Source organism: Mesocricetus auratus, unplaced genomic scaffold (assembly GCF_017639785.1).
Source record: "Mesocricetus auratus isolate SY011 unplaced genomic scaffold, BCM_Maur_2.0 Super-Scaffold_100006, whole genome shotgun sequence".
In the NCBI taxonomy this organism is placed as follows: Eukaryota; Metazoa; Chordata; class Mammalia; order Rodentia; family Cricetidae; genus Mesocricetus; species Mesocricetus auratus.
Window position 1 is genome coordinate 45400388 of NW_024429190.1, and position 16519 is coordinate 45416906.

At 46.2% G+C, this 16519-nt stretch overlaps 2 protein-coding genes across 2 annotated transcripts in view; one reads left to right on the top strand and one right to left on the bottom strand.

Annotated features, from left to right (window-relative positions):
- Positions 1 to 4725, bottom strand: part of Apbb2 (amyloid beta precursor protein binding family B member 2) — a 369114-nt gene extending 364389 nt beyond the window's left edge. The window contains exon 1 of the mRNA XM_021229678.2: positions 4581 to 4725. The gene's annotated coding sequence lies outside the window, so the exon portion shown is untranslated. The remainder of the gene's footprint in view (positions 1 to 4580) is intronic.
- A 160-nt stretch (positions 4726 to 4885) lies between these two features.
- Uchl1 (ubiquitin C-terminal hydrolase L1) lies at positions 4886 to 14665 on the top strand. The gene is made up of 9 exons (XM_005074364.4): positions 4886 to 5025; positions 5139 to 5150; positions 5638 to 5766; positions 8213 to 8363; positions 10571 to 10656; positions 10752 to 10799; positions 11359 to 11425; positions 12428 to 12486; positions 14236 to 14665. Exons 1-9 carry the CDS (start codon positions 4993 to 4995, stop codon positions 14320 to 14322), a joined length of 672 nt encoding a protein of 223 aa, XP_005074421.1. The 5' UTR covers positions 4886 to 4992; the 3' UTR covers positions 14323 to 14665.
- Positions 14666 to 16519: the final 1854 nt, after the last annotated feature.

The following is a 16519-nucleotide window of genomic DNA, read 5'->3' on the forward strand; positions in this document are numbered from 1 at the left end:
ATAAACAAAACAAACAAACAAACAAAAAATGAATAAAGCATGAAGAGAGCCACCTCTTAAGTCATCAAGGAACTACAATGGAGTAACAGAGAAGTTTCATGTCATATGTGTCATAAAGGCTGCAGTAAAGAAGACTGACAATAGTAGATAGAAATATAAAACAGTATGGGCACTTGGGAAAACAATCTGGGATTCACTATGCAGCTCAGGATAGCCTTGAACTTATGATCTTCTTGCCTCAGCATCCTAAATTCTGGTACTACAGGCATGTAATGCCAAATCCAGGCTGTCAATACATGTAAAGGCTGCCAATTATATAAACTTTAAAGTAAATATTTAAAAAGTTCAACAGTTACTATTAAGTCTAACATTTCCACTTCTAGAAGTGAATGAGGAATGAAAATAATTGCCCACATAATGATTTATACAGAAATGTTCAAAGTCATGTTAGTCAGGGTAGCCCAGACCTGGAAGCAAAGCAAGCCTCCAGCATACATGAACAGGAAATAAGATATGATGCATCTGCAGAATGGAAAACCTGTCAGCAATAAGAAATAGTTGACTTCTGGGGCATACTGACAAACAAACCTCAGAAGCAGGTTAGACAAAAGAAGCTTGACAGTAAAGATTATATATTGCATGATTCCATGTATAGGAATTATCTACAGAGCCAGAAAATATCAGTGGCAGGCTAACAGGGAGAGGAAATTAATTTCAAAAAATGTGACAACTTTTGCACAAAGAAACTATTTCAGTATTGGACCATGGTGACACTTGCAACAAGGTGAAACTCCGCTGGAAACTGCTGCTGTACTCTCATACGGGTGGATTTTATCTGTCCACTGTGCCTCAATAGGTTCTTAAAGATCGTTACCATTGTTTGAGAATGAAACACCTTTTGGGCTGGAGGGATAGTTCAGCCATTAAAGGCTAGACTTACAACAAAAGAGAATAAAACACCGTTAATTAAACCCCCATCACATTTGGCTTCTTAATCAATCTAAGGATTATTCTCACACTAGCATGGGAGTCCTATAATTCCTTTCCTCCATAAAAGAAAACCAGATTTCTTTGGTCTCCATATCACATACTCTCTATGCTGTTAACCCCTTTGCACATTATTTTGGTTTTCCCTCTTTGTAAGACTTCAGAACCTCTTTCTCTTTTTTAAAACTTTATTTATTTGGTGTGTGCATGCCCACACACACTCACATGCTCCTGGAGGCCAGGAAAGAGCATCGGATCCCCCTGGAGCTCTAAGTGGCTGTGAGTCTCCAGATGTGGATGCTGGGAACTGAGCTCTGGTTTTCTGCAAGGGCAGAAAGCATTCCAGCCCCTTCAAAGTCTTCTTTGAAGGGCAGTCTCTGCAGTCTTCAGTGGGAAAGTTGATACTGTGTGCTTATTATATGCCAGGTAATAATTCCTATAATACAGTTATAATCTATTCAATTCAGTTGGTGAAATTTTCCTCCCTTATTAAATAGATCATGAGCATAATATTAGTAAGAAGACAGCAAATACTTGCCGTCATTTCTTATGCTTTTGGTAGATAACCTTTGTTAGGCTTACTACTGCAGTGATGAAACACCATGACCAAAGTGACTCTGGGGAGGAAAGGGTTTATTTGGCATATGCTGCCATATCATTGTCTGTCACTGAAGGAAGTCAGGACAGGAACTCAAGCAGGGCAGGATCCTGGAGGCAGGAGCTAATGCGGAGGTCATGGAAGGGTGCTGTTTACTGGCTTGCTTGCTCCTTATTGCTTACTCAATCTGCTATCTTATATAACCCAGGATCACCAGTAATTTTAAAAAATGTTCTATAGGTTTGCCTACAGCCAGGGGATTCAACAACCTTCTGAAGGCAGTGTGTTGGGAACTCACTATGATTAAAATTAAATTGAACTTCTTGCTTCTGCTAGAGACAAAGATTGCATTAGTTTTGTATCCAAATTACGATGCTTAAAAATACCTGAAGCTGGGCATGGAGCCACCTGGCTTTAATCCCAGCACCCAGAAGGCAGAGGCAGGTGGATCTCTTAAATTCAAGACCAGCCTGCTCTACACAGTTTGTTCTAGACCAACCAGAGCTATACAGTGAGACCCTGCCTTAAAAATATATATAAATATATATTTACATATTTACTCCTTTTCTCACAGACTACTTAGAAAGTCAGGTACTATACTCAGTAATTCATGTTTAATAGATTTTTTAAAATGTTTTTCCTTATGACTTTTATGTATTAAATTCAATTAACTTAAGGTGTGGGTATTCAAAAGGATCCTGCTGAGTTGCCCAGGCTGGCCGTATATTTGCGATGCTCCCGCTTCAACCCCACAAGCATTACCGCACTCACCTGGTGTATTTAATTTTAAATAGTCGAAATCAAAATGTTGTGATTTGTTTTCAGTTGACACTTTTCCAAATTCATAATTTTGTAACCATAGAATTACAAGGGAGAAAGAATTCCTACACAGATCAACCCAACCACACTGTAGTTGCCATGTGGAGCTTCATACATGCCCTTGGTGTGTATGCTAATGCACACACAAAGCCGTGTGGCCATCATGGGCTCCCCATCAGTCTCTCCTCTTTGTTTCAAGCTTGGTTCTCTAAACAATTCTGACATCTGGATTGTTGAGACTCAGTCACAGGAGCGTCCTCTCTAACTCCACTCTAATAAAATAGTACAGGACTGTAACCCACCCGCACCCCTCTGCCCCCCACCCCCTCCATCTCAGTCAGCTTTGTCAGACAGCTTTACTGCCAAAGGAGAAGGAAGCTAAGTGCCAGCCAGCAAAGCCTATTCCACACGCATCGTCCTATTTTTTCTGCAAGTTATGAGTCCTAGAACCTGGCTGAGATCATATGAAACTTTTTGCCCTGCGATTTTAAAGATGAGAACAACATCTGCTGCATTTACTCTCCTCAAAAGAGTTGTTTAATTTACCGTTCCCATGCTTCCTAGAATCTGATAGACCACGCATATGTATACAAACCCCCCTTCTTCTCTCTCTCTCTCTCTCTCTCTCTCTCTCTCTCTCTCTCTCTCTCTCTCTCTCTCTCTCTCTCTCTCTCTCTCTCACACACACACACACACACACACACACACTGAGTGAATAGCAGTACCTTTCACAAAGACTTCTGGTTATGACTTCCTAGTGCTCTAACTAGCTGTCTTGGCAGTAACTGTCCGTTGTTGACTTCTGCCTACCCATCAGCCTTAGCCCAAATGCAACTTCCTGTCATGTCTTCTTAATCCCCTCCACCGAGTCAGGCGTTCCTTCCATGCTATAATATTGATAAGAGCTGCCTGAGGACATTTCCGTATTCATTTCTGGATTCGCCTTAATGGCCACAAGTTCAGTGAGCAGTGGTCGTAAGCCCGCGCTTAGGCAATGCTTGTGAAATGAATGCATAAATGACGAAAACTGGAAACGCAGTTTGTCTCTGCCACCACTGTAACCAGGTGGTTTGGATTGTGTTCATCTGTCTCGAATCGTTTTTTTTTATTTAGCAACTTCACTGAGATGTAACTTGCATAGCATAAAACTCCCTCATTGGGATCTGACGAATGTCTTTCTGCCTCTTACTTGGTATGTGATGGTCACTTTTTTCTGATAGTGAAAATGGAAAGCAATTGAAGGAGTACCCTGCTGAATCCTAACAGAGAATGGGTGCTTGCAGCCCTATTTCCCAGGGCTTGTTCCCCCTCACTCCCCGGCCAAGCAAATTCACGTTTCTAAGCCCGGATCCTGACTTGTAAAATTTCACTAATTCAGTATCTTCGTTGGCCCCTCTCAGGATGAAATTAGATGGCCTGAGGAAAGGGTCCAGCCAGAGATGCAGCACTGTAAAAACAATGTTGGCTCCCTTCATCCTATGCCCCTGCTACACCCGCCTCTCAAACAGCATGTCTGTTCTTTCACCATTTATTCTGAGTAGATTTTTTAAATACCCAACCTGCCTGCTTCCTGAGCCAGCTCATTCTGTGCTTTAGCGTTCCTGATACAGATCTGGTCCCTCCTGCAGCATAAGCCTTTTCTTTCCATCTCTTGAATGTGCCTATTAGAAAGAGCACATCCCGTCCGACATCATTAGAGCACCATGGCGTCCATACTTGCAATTCCCTTTTCTTCTTTGCTGAAAGTATTGTAAACCAGAATCTTATTATCCCAAGCCTCTGTTCTCCGAAAAGTCTTTTCCAAAAAAAAAAAAAAAAGCTTTTTTCTCTTTAAGCCTCTTGTTTCAAAATCCCCTATCTTTGCTCTGCTTCTAACGTCTTCGACTGGCTGTATTCTCTGTGTCTTGTATTACAGTCCCTACTTGTACCGCTTCCCCACAACCCACCGGTCCTTCCCCGGGGAGTCACATTACATATTACATCAACATCACTAATGCACTGTCGGTTACATATCAGATGTTTTATTCTAGGCAGTCCACTAAAAAAAAAATGAGCATGGACACAGGTTCTATTTATCATGGAGGACAAATTGTCTGAGGTTAAGTACAAATTGTTCCGAGATGGGGGGACGACAAATATCTATATTCATATTAAATATCTATGTATCTATATATACCTGTTGATTTTGTGCTTTTTCTCAACGCTTCAGAGACCCTCGAACTTTGGAGTGATTAAGACGGTAGAGGATGAGTTTCCAGAAATTTCACCCCGAATTAAAAGCTCCATCAAAAATGCTGCTCCGTGCGCTCAAGTAACACCCACCAACAAAAACCATCTCCACAACCACCAGATTATCTCACCGGCGAGTGAGATTGCAAGGTTTGGGGGCTCGGCTGCACCACTCTGAGTGGTGCATGGGGGTGTTCGAGGCCGCTTGGCCCGCTTCCTCGCCTTGGTTCTGCCCCTGTCTCCCCTGCTCAGGCTTCCCCAGTGCGTCAGGCCGGCGCTTTATAGGTGCAGCCTGGGCGGCTCCGTCGGCTGTTTTTTTCGGCTTCTTCTGGTTGTGGTTGCTTTTGCAGTCCGCGAAGATGCAGCTCAAGCCAATGGAGATTAACCCCGAGGTAAACGTAGCTGCTGGGCCTCCGTGGGAGCGCAGGGCCGGGCCTTAGCTCCGGCCAGAGAGTCGAGTCGGATCGCGTTATTTTATTTTTATTTTTCTGCATTTGCCTTTCAGATGCTGAACAAAGTGAGTGGCATGGTGCGCAGTCTCTGTCCTTTTCCCCCGGGAGCATCACCGGAGACGCCCAGCCGGCCCCGCCCTGCGCAATGGAGGTGGCCGGGCTGGGGCGCCCTGCTGGGATGTCTTTTCTGCCCTGAGTTATTTAGAGGTTGGGGGTGACTGACAGATCGATCAAAGGGGGTTGGTGGAGGATGCACCCGCACGGGAGCGAGCTCGGGGAACAACTCTCGAGGGCGTGGCGACTGCCTAGCTGACTCTAGTCCGAGGGCTTCACGGGAGCCACGTGTGGGTCGAGCTTTGTGCTGTGTCACTGCGTGGCCCGGAGGGTGGGACGTCACGGAGGCTCCTCCCAGACTCGGGTGGGGAGGTGTGTGTGTGTGTGTGTGTGTGTGTGTGTTTTGCGGGCGGGGGAGGGGGCAGGGGGTGCCCATGTTGACCCCGCCACCCAGCAGGTGCCCATCACTCGTCTGGCTGCCCTGTCTCCTCTCTGCAGGTGTTGGCCAGACTGGGGGTCGCCGGCCAGTGGCGCTTCGCGGATGTGCTAGGACTGGAGGAGGAGACTCTGGGCTCAGTGCCATCCCCTGCCTGCGCGCTGCTGCTGCTGTTTCCCCTCACGGCCCAGGTAGGGTGAGGTCCGTGATGGGCGGATCTCAGACGATACACCGTGCTATGGGATGCCCTCTTAACCCGCACAGTCCCCCCTCCTTTCCCTAGGGTAGGGAATAAAGATTCCACCTCCTAGGATGGGAGGAGGCGTTTTCATGGTACCTGTTCATTGTAATGGCCGTTATTGGGTATTTGCCTTAAATTTGGAAGAGAAGGATTAAGTATATTTTTCCAGTTACCCTTTATTTTTCTGAGCTTTTTTTCCACTTGGGGGTGGCTGTTTCCTTTTAAGGCCACTGTTTGGTTCTCGGACTCCCACTTAGCTGTAAATTGAAGAGAGCCTGGCTTGCTTGAGTCAAAAGGTTCCCTTAATTTATCACCTCCATCTGCTTTTCTGGTGGATTCGGGACTCTTCTCCTCCCCATACCCCCCACAGCAGGCACACTGTTGAACCTGGGTTTAAAAGCTGAATCATGGGTGCACAGACTCTTTTCAGCAGCTGTCTCTACCTCTCTGACCTTGTGGCTGAATGAAGCAGGTCGTTAGCACAGTCACGGAGACACCTTTTCTTTTTCTGACAAGGTCTTCCATTGTCCAGTGTTTGGGGATATATGGGACTTAGACAGAACGTCAGACATAAAAACAAAACTGTGGGATATGTGTTGTCTTCAGCATGTAGAGTCCCCGTAAATCATGCCGTCATCTGTCTCCTGTTGCGGTCAGCTGCCCTGCAGATTTAAGAGGCGATGGAGTGGGCAAAAACTTGGAGTCATCAGCATTTCCGGCATTACTCTAAATGGGATGAGGTTAATTAAATACCATCCTTAGGGCAGGTGCTCTAGAAGCATTCTTGACCAAAACTAAGCTGTAGGGAAAGGTCAGGCCTTCCTCCTAGCAAATGGTCTATTAAGTTCAAATGTAGTTTGGAAGGCCTCGGTGACATATTTGATAGTTGAAGCTTTATTGCAACCATAGCATGTCAGGCCGGCTTCCCTGGCATGCAAAGCTGTGTCCCCTCCACTGGAATGGTTCCTGGGGCAGTTCTAGACAGGCACCATGATGACTTGGAGGTTTTGAGCAGAGCTCAGGCAAGGCCTCTGGGAGGCAGTGGCGCAGCCTATTGGCTTTCAACTGCTCACTGGTCTCGTTGTGCAGGCTCCAGTGGGCCTTTTTAGAGAACATTCCAGTCTGGCTGGCTGGCTGCTGTTTTGTCCTTTATCTGCAGTCCAGGCTGCCCCATGTATTGAATGCCTAGTCTGAATACATAGTGGGTAAAACACTGAGGAATTTTTAATGGAAAATGAAACTTAGTTCGGCTTCCATCCACAAGCTAATTTAGGAAACATTAAAATCCTCACTCAGGTTTTGTTGGGGGAAACCCTAAATGGACATCGTAATTCGTTTTGTGAAATTGTTACAGAAGTATCTCCATGCAAGAGCCCAAACAACTAACGGGGTGTTGCTAGTCTGCTGGACAATTGTAGCTGATTAGCCTTGAGAGGTGTGAAAACCCTTAAGAGTAATCCGATGCCAGAACATCCTAGTCGAGTTCCAGCTCATCGTCTTGTGGGACGGACAGTCCTGCTCCCCTTCTGGAGCCACAGAGTAAACGCACACTCCATTTCCATGTACAGTAAACGCAAGGCTACTAGAATCGGAGCCAGGCTTACTGATGTGCTGGGTGAATTCTGCTGGCTGTGGGCAGTAGGCATCTCCATAGCAGTAGCATCTGCCTTTCTCGGGTCTTCCAGATTTACTAGTGAGAGGAATAGACAGTCCTGAGTCATTGTACAAGACTCGGGCAATGACTTGAGGAAACCCTGTTCAGATAGAGTCTCCAGACGATTGCTACTGTCCTCCGGTTAGACTGAAAGGGGTTTTTATGCTTTTTTTTGTTTTTGTTTTGTTGAAATCATGGTCCATTCCTCATACCAATGTCTTCCTAAAACAAAACAAAGGGCAAAGGAAGCTCTTGCATCTCCTTGCTCCTTTCGACAGCTAAAGCCTGTTTGAAGACATCAACCGGCACACAAATGCAACAGTTAGAGAATAGAGAAACACACACCAGCTGGTGTTACCACTGGGTGTTGATCAAAGGTTGATGAGAACACCTGTATGAAATGCAGTCATTGTTCTTGTTGAGTGGAAAAAAAACCCTGAGTGGAGCTCTTGCTGGATTTCCTGATACCCCATCGCCAGCCAAAGGTTGCCATGGAGTCTACACAGCCTTGGGCAGCATCCAAAGCAGTACCTGCAGTGCAGCATCAGGGTGGAGCCCCATGGCCTGCTTGGGTGTGGGAGGGAGATAGGCTGTTCTCTGGGCATCAGTCAGCATCTAGAACCATGATCCCCGCTGCTGGTCACACCTCCAACTGTGCATTTCTTTAGAACTGGCTGGGCTGCCATGTGCATTTGCATTTAGAGATGAAAAGAAAAAAAAAACACTTTTCCTTGATCCACAGCATGAGAACTTCAGGAAAAAGCAAATTGAGGAACTGAAAGGACAAGAAGTTAGTCCTAAAGTGTACTTCATGAAGCAGACCATCGGGAACTCCTGTGGCACCATTGGGCTGATCCACGCAGTGGCCAATAATCAAGACAAGCTGGAATTTGGTACTTGTGGCTTCATAATTTGGTCATCAGCTATTTTTTAAGGCTTTTATTGGCATGGGTGTGTGCCACAGCATGCTTATGGGTGTTAGGGTACATACAGCTTTGTGGGATCCCCTCCTGCTTCATAAAGGTTTTGGCAGTGGGGGGAGGCACCACCAAAAAACATCTGATTCTCAGTCACCTGCTGTTTAAACTTGAGACGCGGGGTTCAAAAAGTCTACAATTTAACAGTTAGTTTATTTCAGCAGTGTATAAACATACATGATGGGACAGAACAGAATCTCACTCTGTAACTGGGGCTAGCCTGGCTGGCCATGAACTCAAGGTGATATCCCTCGCCTCAGTTTCCTGCTGGGGCTTACAGGTGCATGCCTCCACACCTGTCCTTAAAGTCGTTTGAAACCTGTTAAGTCGGACTCCTCACCCAGATACAGTCCCATGAATGGAGTCTGCAGTTTCTCTTCTGCGGGGAGGAAACTAATTGTCTAACTTTGGGCTGCCTCCCCTTCCCGTGAGTTTCCTGTGTAGCTTTTTTTCCCCCTCTCCCATTTCTCACGGCTTTGTGGGGGCTTAGGTAAGAAGGAATACGTGAGAGCCAGCTAATGCAGCGATTCTCATATGCACTTTTTTTAATTCTCAAAATTCTAAGGAATTAAAGGTGATAGCCAGAAACTGTGATCAGTAGGGCCTATCCGCCGTGGTTCTGTATCTCCCAGGTGACAGAGGAACCAGAACAGCTGAGAGCCCCTGACACAAGAAGGCACAGCAGGAGGCTGAAACCTTGAACAGCTGAGAGTAAAGTTAGGAGGAGGTCTTCCGCCCTCCTGAGGAAGCTGAATGAGATGTAGGGAGAGAGAGGTCTGAGCCCTTAGGCTTGTGGGAGGAACAAGAGTCAGCCAGAAAATGTTGCATTCACATAGCCGTTGCCCGTGATTTAGGCCCAGAAAGTGCCAGAGTAAAGCTTTTCGGCTTTTGAGAGCTGTGTGGCCTCTGACTTTGTAGCTGAAAACCTGCCATAGCTGTGCTGGAAACAGATGGGCATGGCTGGGGTTGGTGAAAACTACTTATAGAAGGAAATAATAGTAATCTGCCATCTCCTAGTTTTGAATGGCTGCAGAAGCTACTTTTTAAATTGGAGTGCTGGCTTGTCCGTATATGCGGAGGTCAAGAAGTTCTTTTTCAGATATGGACTAGAAAGCTGTATCTTGGCCCTTGTTTCTTCTGTGGAGCCTTATTTACATCTGGAGTCTGTTCCCGGGATCAGGGTGATACTGAAATGTTAGAACCACGGTAGCACCCAGCTCCGCGAGTTCATTGGCCTCGGTCCTTCTCATGGAGTTAGAAGATCCCCATCAATTCCAGGTTTTGATTTTTTTCCAGTGATGGGGATCAAGTCCAGGGCTAGGCAAGTACTGTACTATGGAACCCACCCTCAGGCTCTTCAGATTTTGAAATGATCCCCATTAATGGAGTTTGCTAAATCTAGAGCGGACAGTTGGAGCTGAGGTCATTTGGGATCGTTCTTGTTGTAGCTGGGTCTCCTGACTTACCTCCGCTGAGCAGCAGCAGTGCTGATACCAAAGGCACAGGGCTTCACGTTCCTAAAACCTCTATGCGAATGGCATTCTGTATTCCTTTTGCCATTCTGAAACAAAAATCTGGGGTTTTGGAACTGTTACTAGACTAGAATGTTATCATGTCACTATATACATACATATATATATGTATATATACACTATATATGTATATATACACTATATATACATATATATGTATATATACACACACATATATATATACATACACATATGTATACATACATACATGTATATAAAATAGATGCTCCATTTGAATTGGGAAGTGGCTCAGAATCAGCCACAGACATAGTGAGCTCTGCTTTTAAGGGACTAGGATCTCACAAACACTTGATTCAGGTATATGGGTGCTGTGAGGAAGTGGTGAGATTTGAGACGTGAGTGGGCAGAATTGGGGTGTCAGGGACCAGGTGAAAGAAAGTGTGCATTGGAAGATCGATTGTAGCAGCAAGGATGGTTGGGACACTCTGAAAAGGGGCAGCTATCCACATCCCTGGAGGCCGTGTATAGAGGTGGTTCATAGGGCCAGCTGTGCACAGGTCCAAGTGGACAATACATGTGTGCCCTCTTATATGGTCTAATCTATGCTAATGTGTACGTTTTCTTTTTAAGAGGATGGATCAGTCCTGAAACAGTTTCTTTCTGAAACGGAGAAGATGTCCCCTGAAGACAGAGCGAAGTGCTTTGAGAAGAACGAGGTAGAAAGGGCTCCTGGGGCATCACCTTTAAATAGCTCTGAGGGCTGTGCCCATGCTAACAGCTCTCTCTAATGGCTCTCTCTCCTCTTCTGCAGGCCATTCAGGCAGCCCATGACTCCGTGGCCCAGGAGGGCCAGTGTCGGGTAAATACCAATGCAAGTGCAGACCTGGGCCAGGCTCACCCCACGCACCTTCTCTGTTCCCTGTGGAATATTTACAGGAATCACTTACTGCAGTGCAATGACCAGCAACTGTTGCCTATCAAGGCCAGCTGACCCCAGTTGATCTGTTCCCCTCAAATAGTTTGAGAAATCTACTTGACAGGCAGAATAATTCAGTGGTCCATTCTGTGGTTAGCTTGAAAGAGTCTGTGTTCAGCTCTAGCACCAAAAATTAAATAAGCCATAGTGTGTGAAGAGACCCTCTAAATTCAAATGCAAAGTTTAACTTAGAATCCAGGGCCTGCATTGGCACAGTTGTCTCTTCTGCCTTCTGGATTTGGGCGGGATACCCTTCCTTAGGCCTGATCTCCTTGCCACTAAGAAGCATACAGTGCCAGGCCTGTAGAGCTGCCCCAACCATTCCAGCATCTCTGCCTTAGTAGGTTTAAGTGAAGTCTATTCCACTTGGAGAGTAAGAGAATGCTTTTAATAAGTTCATCTGCTACCTCATTAATCTTTTTTTTTCCCCTTGACTCTTTAGGTAGATGACAAAGTGAATTTCCATTTTATTCTGTTCAACAATGTGGATGGCCACCTCTATGAACTTGGTATGTACCCATCCATTTTGGAACCCAGTAGAATACCCTGTTTGTTCGGGTTTAATCTCTTACAGACGGCGTTGGTATGTGACTCTCTGGCATAACGTATGCAGTGATTTATGAAGCCTTAACTGTGTATTCAACAGCAACATTTAGCCCTCTGTCACACCCAATTGCCCTCCTTGGGCAACTAAAATACCCAGTGAATGGCTTCCGTGACAAGCCAGTGAGGAGGCTAAATCAGATTGGCATCAGTTGTTGGGATTCATGGTACTGCCCCACCCCACTCACTTACAGTGTCCCCTGATGTCATCCATTTCACACAAGGATCGGTGCCTGAATATGACCTTCTGTAATATTACAGCAAATGCTCTGTAAAATGAAGTTGGTAAGAGTGTTGGTTTCAGTCTCTTTACATACCCTGATGGTTCTGAAACGCACTATGTAAACCAGACTAGCCTTGAACTCACAGAGATCAGTCTGCCTCTGCCTTCCAAATGCTGGAATTAAAGGCGTGCACCACCATTCCCAGGCTGTAAAGTGAATTTGGGTCTGTTTGGCATCATTTCTATTTATGGAAATGAAAAGGAATATCCACCTTGTAAAATTCCTCCCTTTTATTTAAGTGGAAAGACTTGCAGCTGTATCATCTCAGCCTTAGACTTCCAAGGGCAAAGGAGACAGGGAAATCAGCAGTCACTAACAGGCAGTTGGAAACCCAGGACACTCTTTCTTATAGGACTGCCTGATGTTGTTTTATCCAAAACATGGGGTTCAGTTCCCCATCTGGATATCTGGGTCAGGCCTGTGTGATCTCAGCTGTATATTAGGATCGTCAGTGACTGTCCAGGAGGGCTCAAACCTCATTGCATCCTGTTGCTTTCAGACAAGGTTTCCCTCATTGGAATGGTTAACACCTTTGGAAGAACCTGAAAATCCTTGTGGGTTGGGCAGCTGCCATAGTCTGAAAGTTTGTAGGGAAAGCTGACATGCCTGGCTTCTTCTTTCTAGATGGGCGAATGCCCTTTCCAGTGAACCATGGCGCCAGTTCAGAGGACTCTCTGCTGCAGGTAATCCCTGGAATGCACCTCCCTCCATTGCAGACAGGCTTCTTCCAGCTACTTCTGTGCATGGTGCTGACATTCAGAATGCCAGCATCACCTGTGTTGGCTAATAGCATTCTTCCGGGGCTTAAAGATCACTTTAGTCATTCTATCTGCCTCGTTTTATGGCAGGTGGTTTTCAGCAGGATCCTTCAAAGAAGGCCTGACTAATCTTTTTCACGTGCCATCTGTAGTTAGAATTGGCTCGAAAGCCATTGCTTGACTCTAGCGTGGGATTAAGGTAGCCATTGTTTCATTGTCGGGTTACACCATCGCTAAAGAGGGGAATATCAGTTTTCTCTACCTTCCCTAATCCTCAAGGCTTCAGGGTATGGGTCAGCCTTACTAGGTATATTTAACAAATTTTAGCTAGGTAAATTATGTAATTTTCTTCCCACGTGGTCTACTGGTATTGGAAAGCAGGGGATTTGGTATCACTTCCATAGAGAGGTGGCTCGACCGTTAAGAGTGTATACCACTCTTGCAGAGGACCCAAGTTCAGTTCCCAATACCTATCCCCCAGGCAGCTCACAACTTAACCACCTATGATTCCGGCTTTAGGACATCCACAAACATGCACAAACCCACACATACTCGTAACTAAAGGGGGCAGGAGAAGATGGCTTAGTATTTGAGATATCTGTTGCACTTGCAGAGGATCTGGGTTTGATTCCTAGCACCATGTGGCGGCTCACAATCATCTCTAACTCCATTTCCAGGGGAATCTGATGCCCTTTTCTTGCCTCTACAGGCACCAGGCATGCAAGTGGTACCTAGACACTTCTACAGGTGTCACACCCATACACTTAAAACATGCAAGTGGTACCCAGACACTTCTACAGGCATCACACCCATACACTTAAAATATTTTTTTAAAAAAAAGAATTAAATCTTTAAGATTCAGGAGGACATAGCACCTGGCCTGCTAGAAGTGAACAGTTCTGAACTGTTCTAGGCTGTCACAGAGGAGTGTTTTAGGATAAAATATAAGACTTTAAATAAAAGGGATGACTTTATTTGTAGTAGCAACAACCTTCGCTCAGCACACAGTGGGGTCAGCAAAGGCTTTCTGCGAGGAATCAGAAAGTACTGGGACTTTGTGTCTTCCGTGGCTCTGTGACAAGTGCCCAGGGCTGCTTCTGAAGGTCTAAGCTCTGCTAGAAGGTACCTAAACGAGCACGTCTGCCAAAGGTTTGCTCACTAAACTGGCAAAAGGCTGGGTTTGGCCTGTAGGCTGCAGTTGCTGGCACCTGGGCTGGGTGATTCCCTTAAGTGAGTTTTGCCTTCTCTTGAGCCCCTTTAATGATGCACGAAGTGAGACTCCTTACCCCCTTCTCCAAAATGGCACAGAAATCAATGCCCAAGCTTTCTGTGATTACAACGGTGGAATGAACCCTGGTTCTTGGCCACTGTACACTGAAGACCCTTTATAGAGGACCAGGCTTTGGAATATCTAAGATTTGGTCACCTCACAGCACTAGTGAACCCAGTCATACCAAACCATCACAAGAACATGCAGTCGTTTGTAATGGGGAAGTGTGAGTTAAAGTCGAGCCTGTGGTATAGAGTCCCAGCACCTGGATCTTTTTCCATTGCCTCCATCCTTTAAAGTCGACGGCCAGGGTAAACTGCTTCACTAGGCTTGGAAACACTCTCCTTGAAGTTCCTGTCTCCAGCAGCTTCTGTACATGTATTAATACCATCCCTCCTTTCCAGGACGCTGCCAAGGTCTGCAGAGAATTCACTGAGCGTGAGCAGGGAGAAGTCCGCTTCTCTGCAGTGGCCCTGTGCAAAGCCGCTTAAGTCCTGGGGGAGAAGGCCAGCCGCTCCCCTTCCCCTGGGCATGCCCGCCCCTCGCAGCCCTGCGATTGATCTGCAGCTTTAGCACTTATAACCACAGCTGTCTTGTGTTCCACAGCCCCGTCACCTCCACCCTTCCCCAGGCCACCAGGGAGCTAGCTCTGTCACAGCCATGCCAGTGTGAACCTCGGAGGTGAAGCGTGCCCCGTGTCCCGTCCCCCCCCCCCCCCCGCTGTGTCTCATACCTTCAGATCTATGGCTCTTTGGGTTTACGTCTGTAAGTTAAGGCTTTGGGTGTGGTTTGTCTGTCCTTAAAAGGGATAATAAAACTTTTCTGCTGGTAAAAGAGTATCAGCTGGTTTTTATGTTCTCATTCATGTCCCCAGCCCCTCAGATTGTTTTGTGATAGACAAATGTCTTCCATCTAATGGCAGGTGAGAAAAGTGCCATAAAATAGTATTGAATCCAGATTTTTTTATTTCTGGCATTTACAGTCCTATACATACCTGTAGAAATTAATTTTTTAAAAGTTCGGTGTAGGCTGGGTGTGGTGACTCAAGCCTGAATTCCTAGCACTAGGCTGAAGCAGGAGGATTGCCACAAGTTTTCAGCCTGGCCTGGTTTATGGAGAGAGACTTAATCTGAAAAACAAAATATGAATAGGTCATTTTGAGAAAAATTTCAGTAAAGCCCACCTGAACTTTTCTGTATCATTGACGTTTTATGTTGGTATCACATCCTGGTAACACTGTTAGCCGAAGTCCCTAGTCTGATATTTCCTTAGTGTGTACTGAATGTCATCTCTCAGTTCAGGGTCACGTGTTAACATGCTCTCTTTGACTATGTCCTTTGCTCCAGCATCCTCTTGTTGGTTTGGATTGATTTGAGCAGGAATGAACAGTTGCAAGTTGCCCCCTGATTTCGGATTTCTTACCCCTTAATAGTGTGTGTGTGTGTGTGTGTGTGTGTGTGTGTGTGTGTGTGTCTGTCTGTCTGTGTGTCTGTGTGTCTGTGTGTCTGTGTGTCTGTGTGTCTGAGGCACAGATGCCACAGTGCACACGTGGAGACCAGAGGACAGCTTTTCAGAAGTCCGTTCTCCTCTTGCCATGTTGGAGGAGGCAGGGTCTCCCTGGTTACTGTTGCTGGGCTGCACACTGAGCTTCCAGCCGATTGCCTCGTCCCCCCCCCCATCTCACTGCAGGAGTGCTGAGATTACAGATTCACACCATTGCATCTGGGTTTTATGTGGGTTCCGGGGATCAAACTCGGCACACTCAGGTTCCTCAGCAGGGGCTTCAGCCGCTGAGTCATCTCTCCGACTCTGATCGGGTGTGTCTAATGTTTCCCTGATGAATTGACTTGGGGGCTTTGGGCTTCCAGAGCACAGTGGTTAAATGCCACTTTTATGGTGCCGTATAAAGAGTACTATCAATTCGACTCATAGTTTCTCCTGTTGGGATCTGTCACCTGGCTGAAGCTGAGAAAAGTCTGTAGGTAAAGAACACTGTTGGAGTGGCCTTGAGGAAGACAGATCACAGCTTAATTAGAATTCTTAAGCCAGGAAGCTTTGCCTCCTGTCAATCATCTGCATCAATAGGGACATATTGGGCACTGTCTCAGGTAGTTCCTATAGCTGACATACTACAGTCAACATCAGCAGTTTTGCTTTTCAGTAGTTCCTTCCTAGGGGCTCATCTTTTAAAAAACATTCCAAGAAAAAACAGACTGAATGTGGGTATTTGTTCTGCAGCTGATTTCACTCTTGTAGTCACAGGAGTCCTGTAGGGTAGGGAGAGCCTTACGCCTCCTGTCCTGATTCCCAGAAGAGTCTTGGCCTCTGGGACAGGAGTCCTGATAACCTGGGTCACAGCTGCCCTCCTGATTTTGGAGTGTGTGTGTTGCTCTACGTTCAACTCAGGGGCTGGTCCTCACTTTGCACTTAGTCTCTTGCTCGCCACTGCTACCTGAGGAGAGCTGGCCCAAGGCATCCTGGAATTGCCTGCTTTTGCCTCCCATTTTGCTGTAAGCATGCTAGGATTGCCCGCATGTGCTGCTGCATCTGGCTCGGTGTGCTGGGCTGGCTAGTTTGATGTCAGCTTGACACAAGCTAGAGTCATTTGGGAAGAAGGAAATCTGAGAAATTTCCATCTGAGAAAATGTCCCCACCAGCCTGGCGTGTGGACAAGCCCATGGCACATTT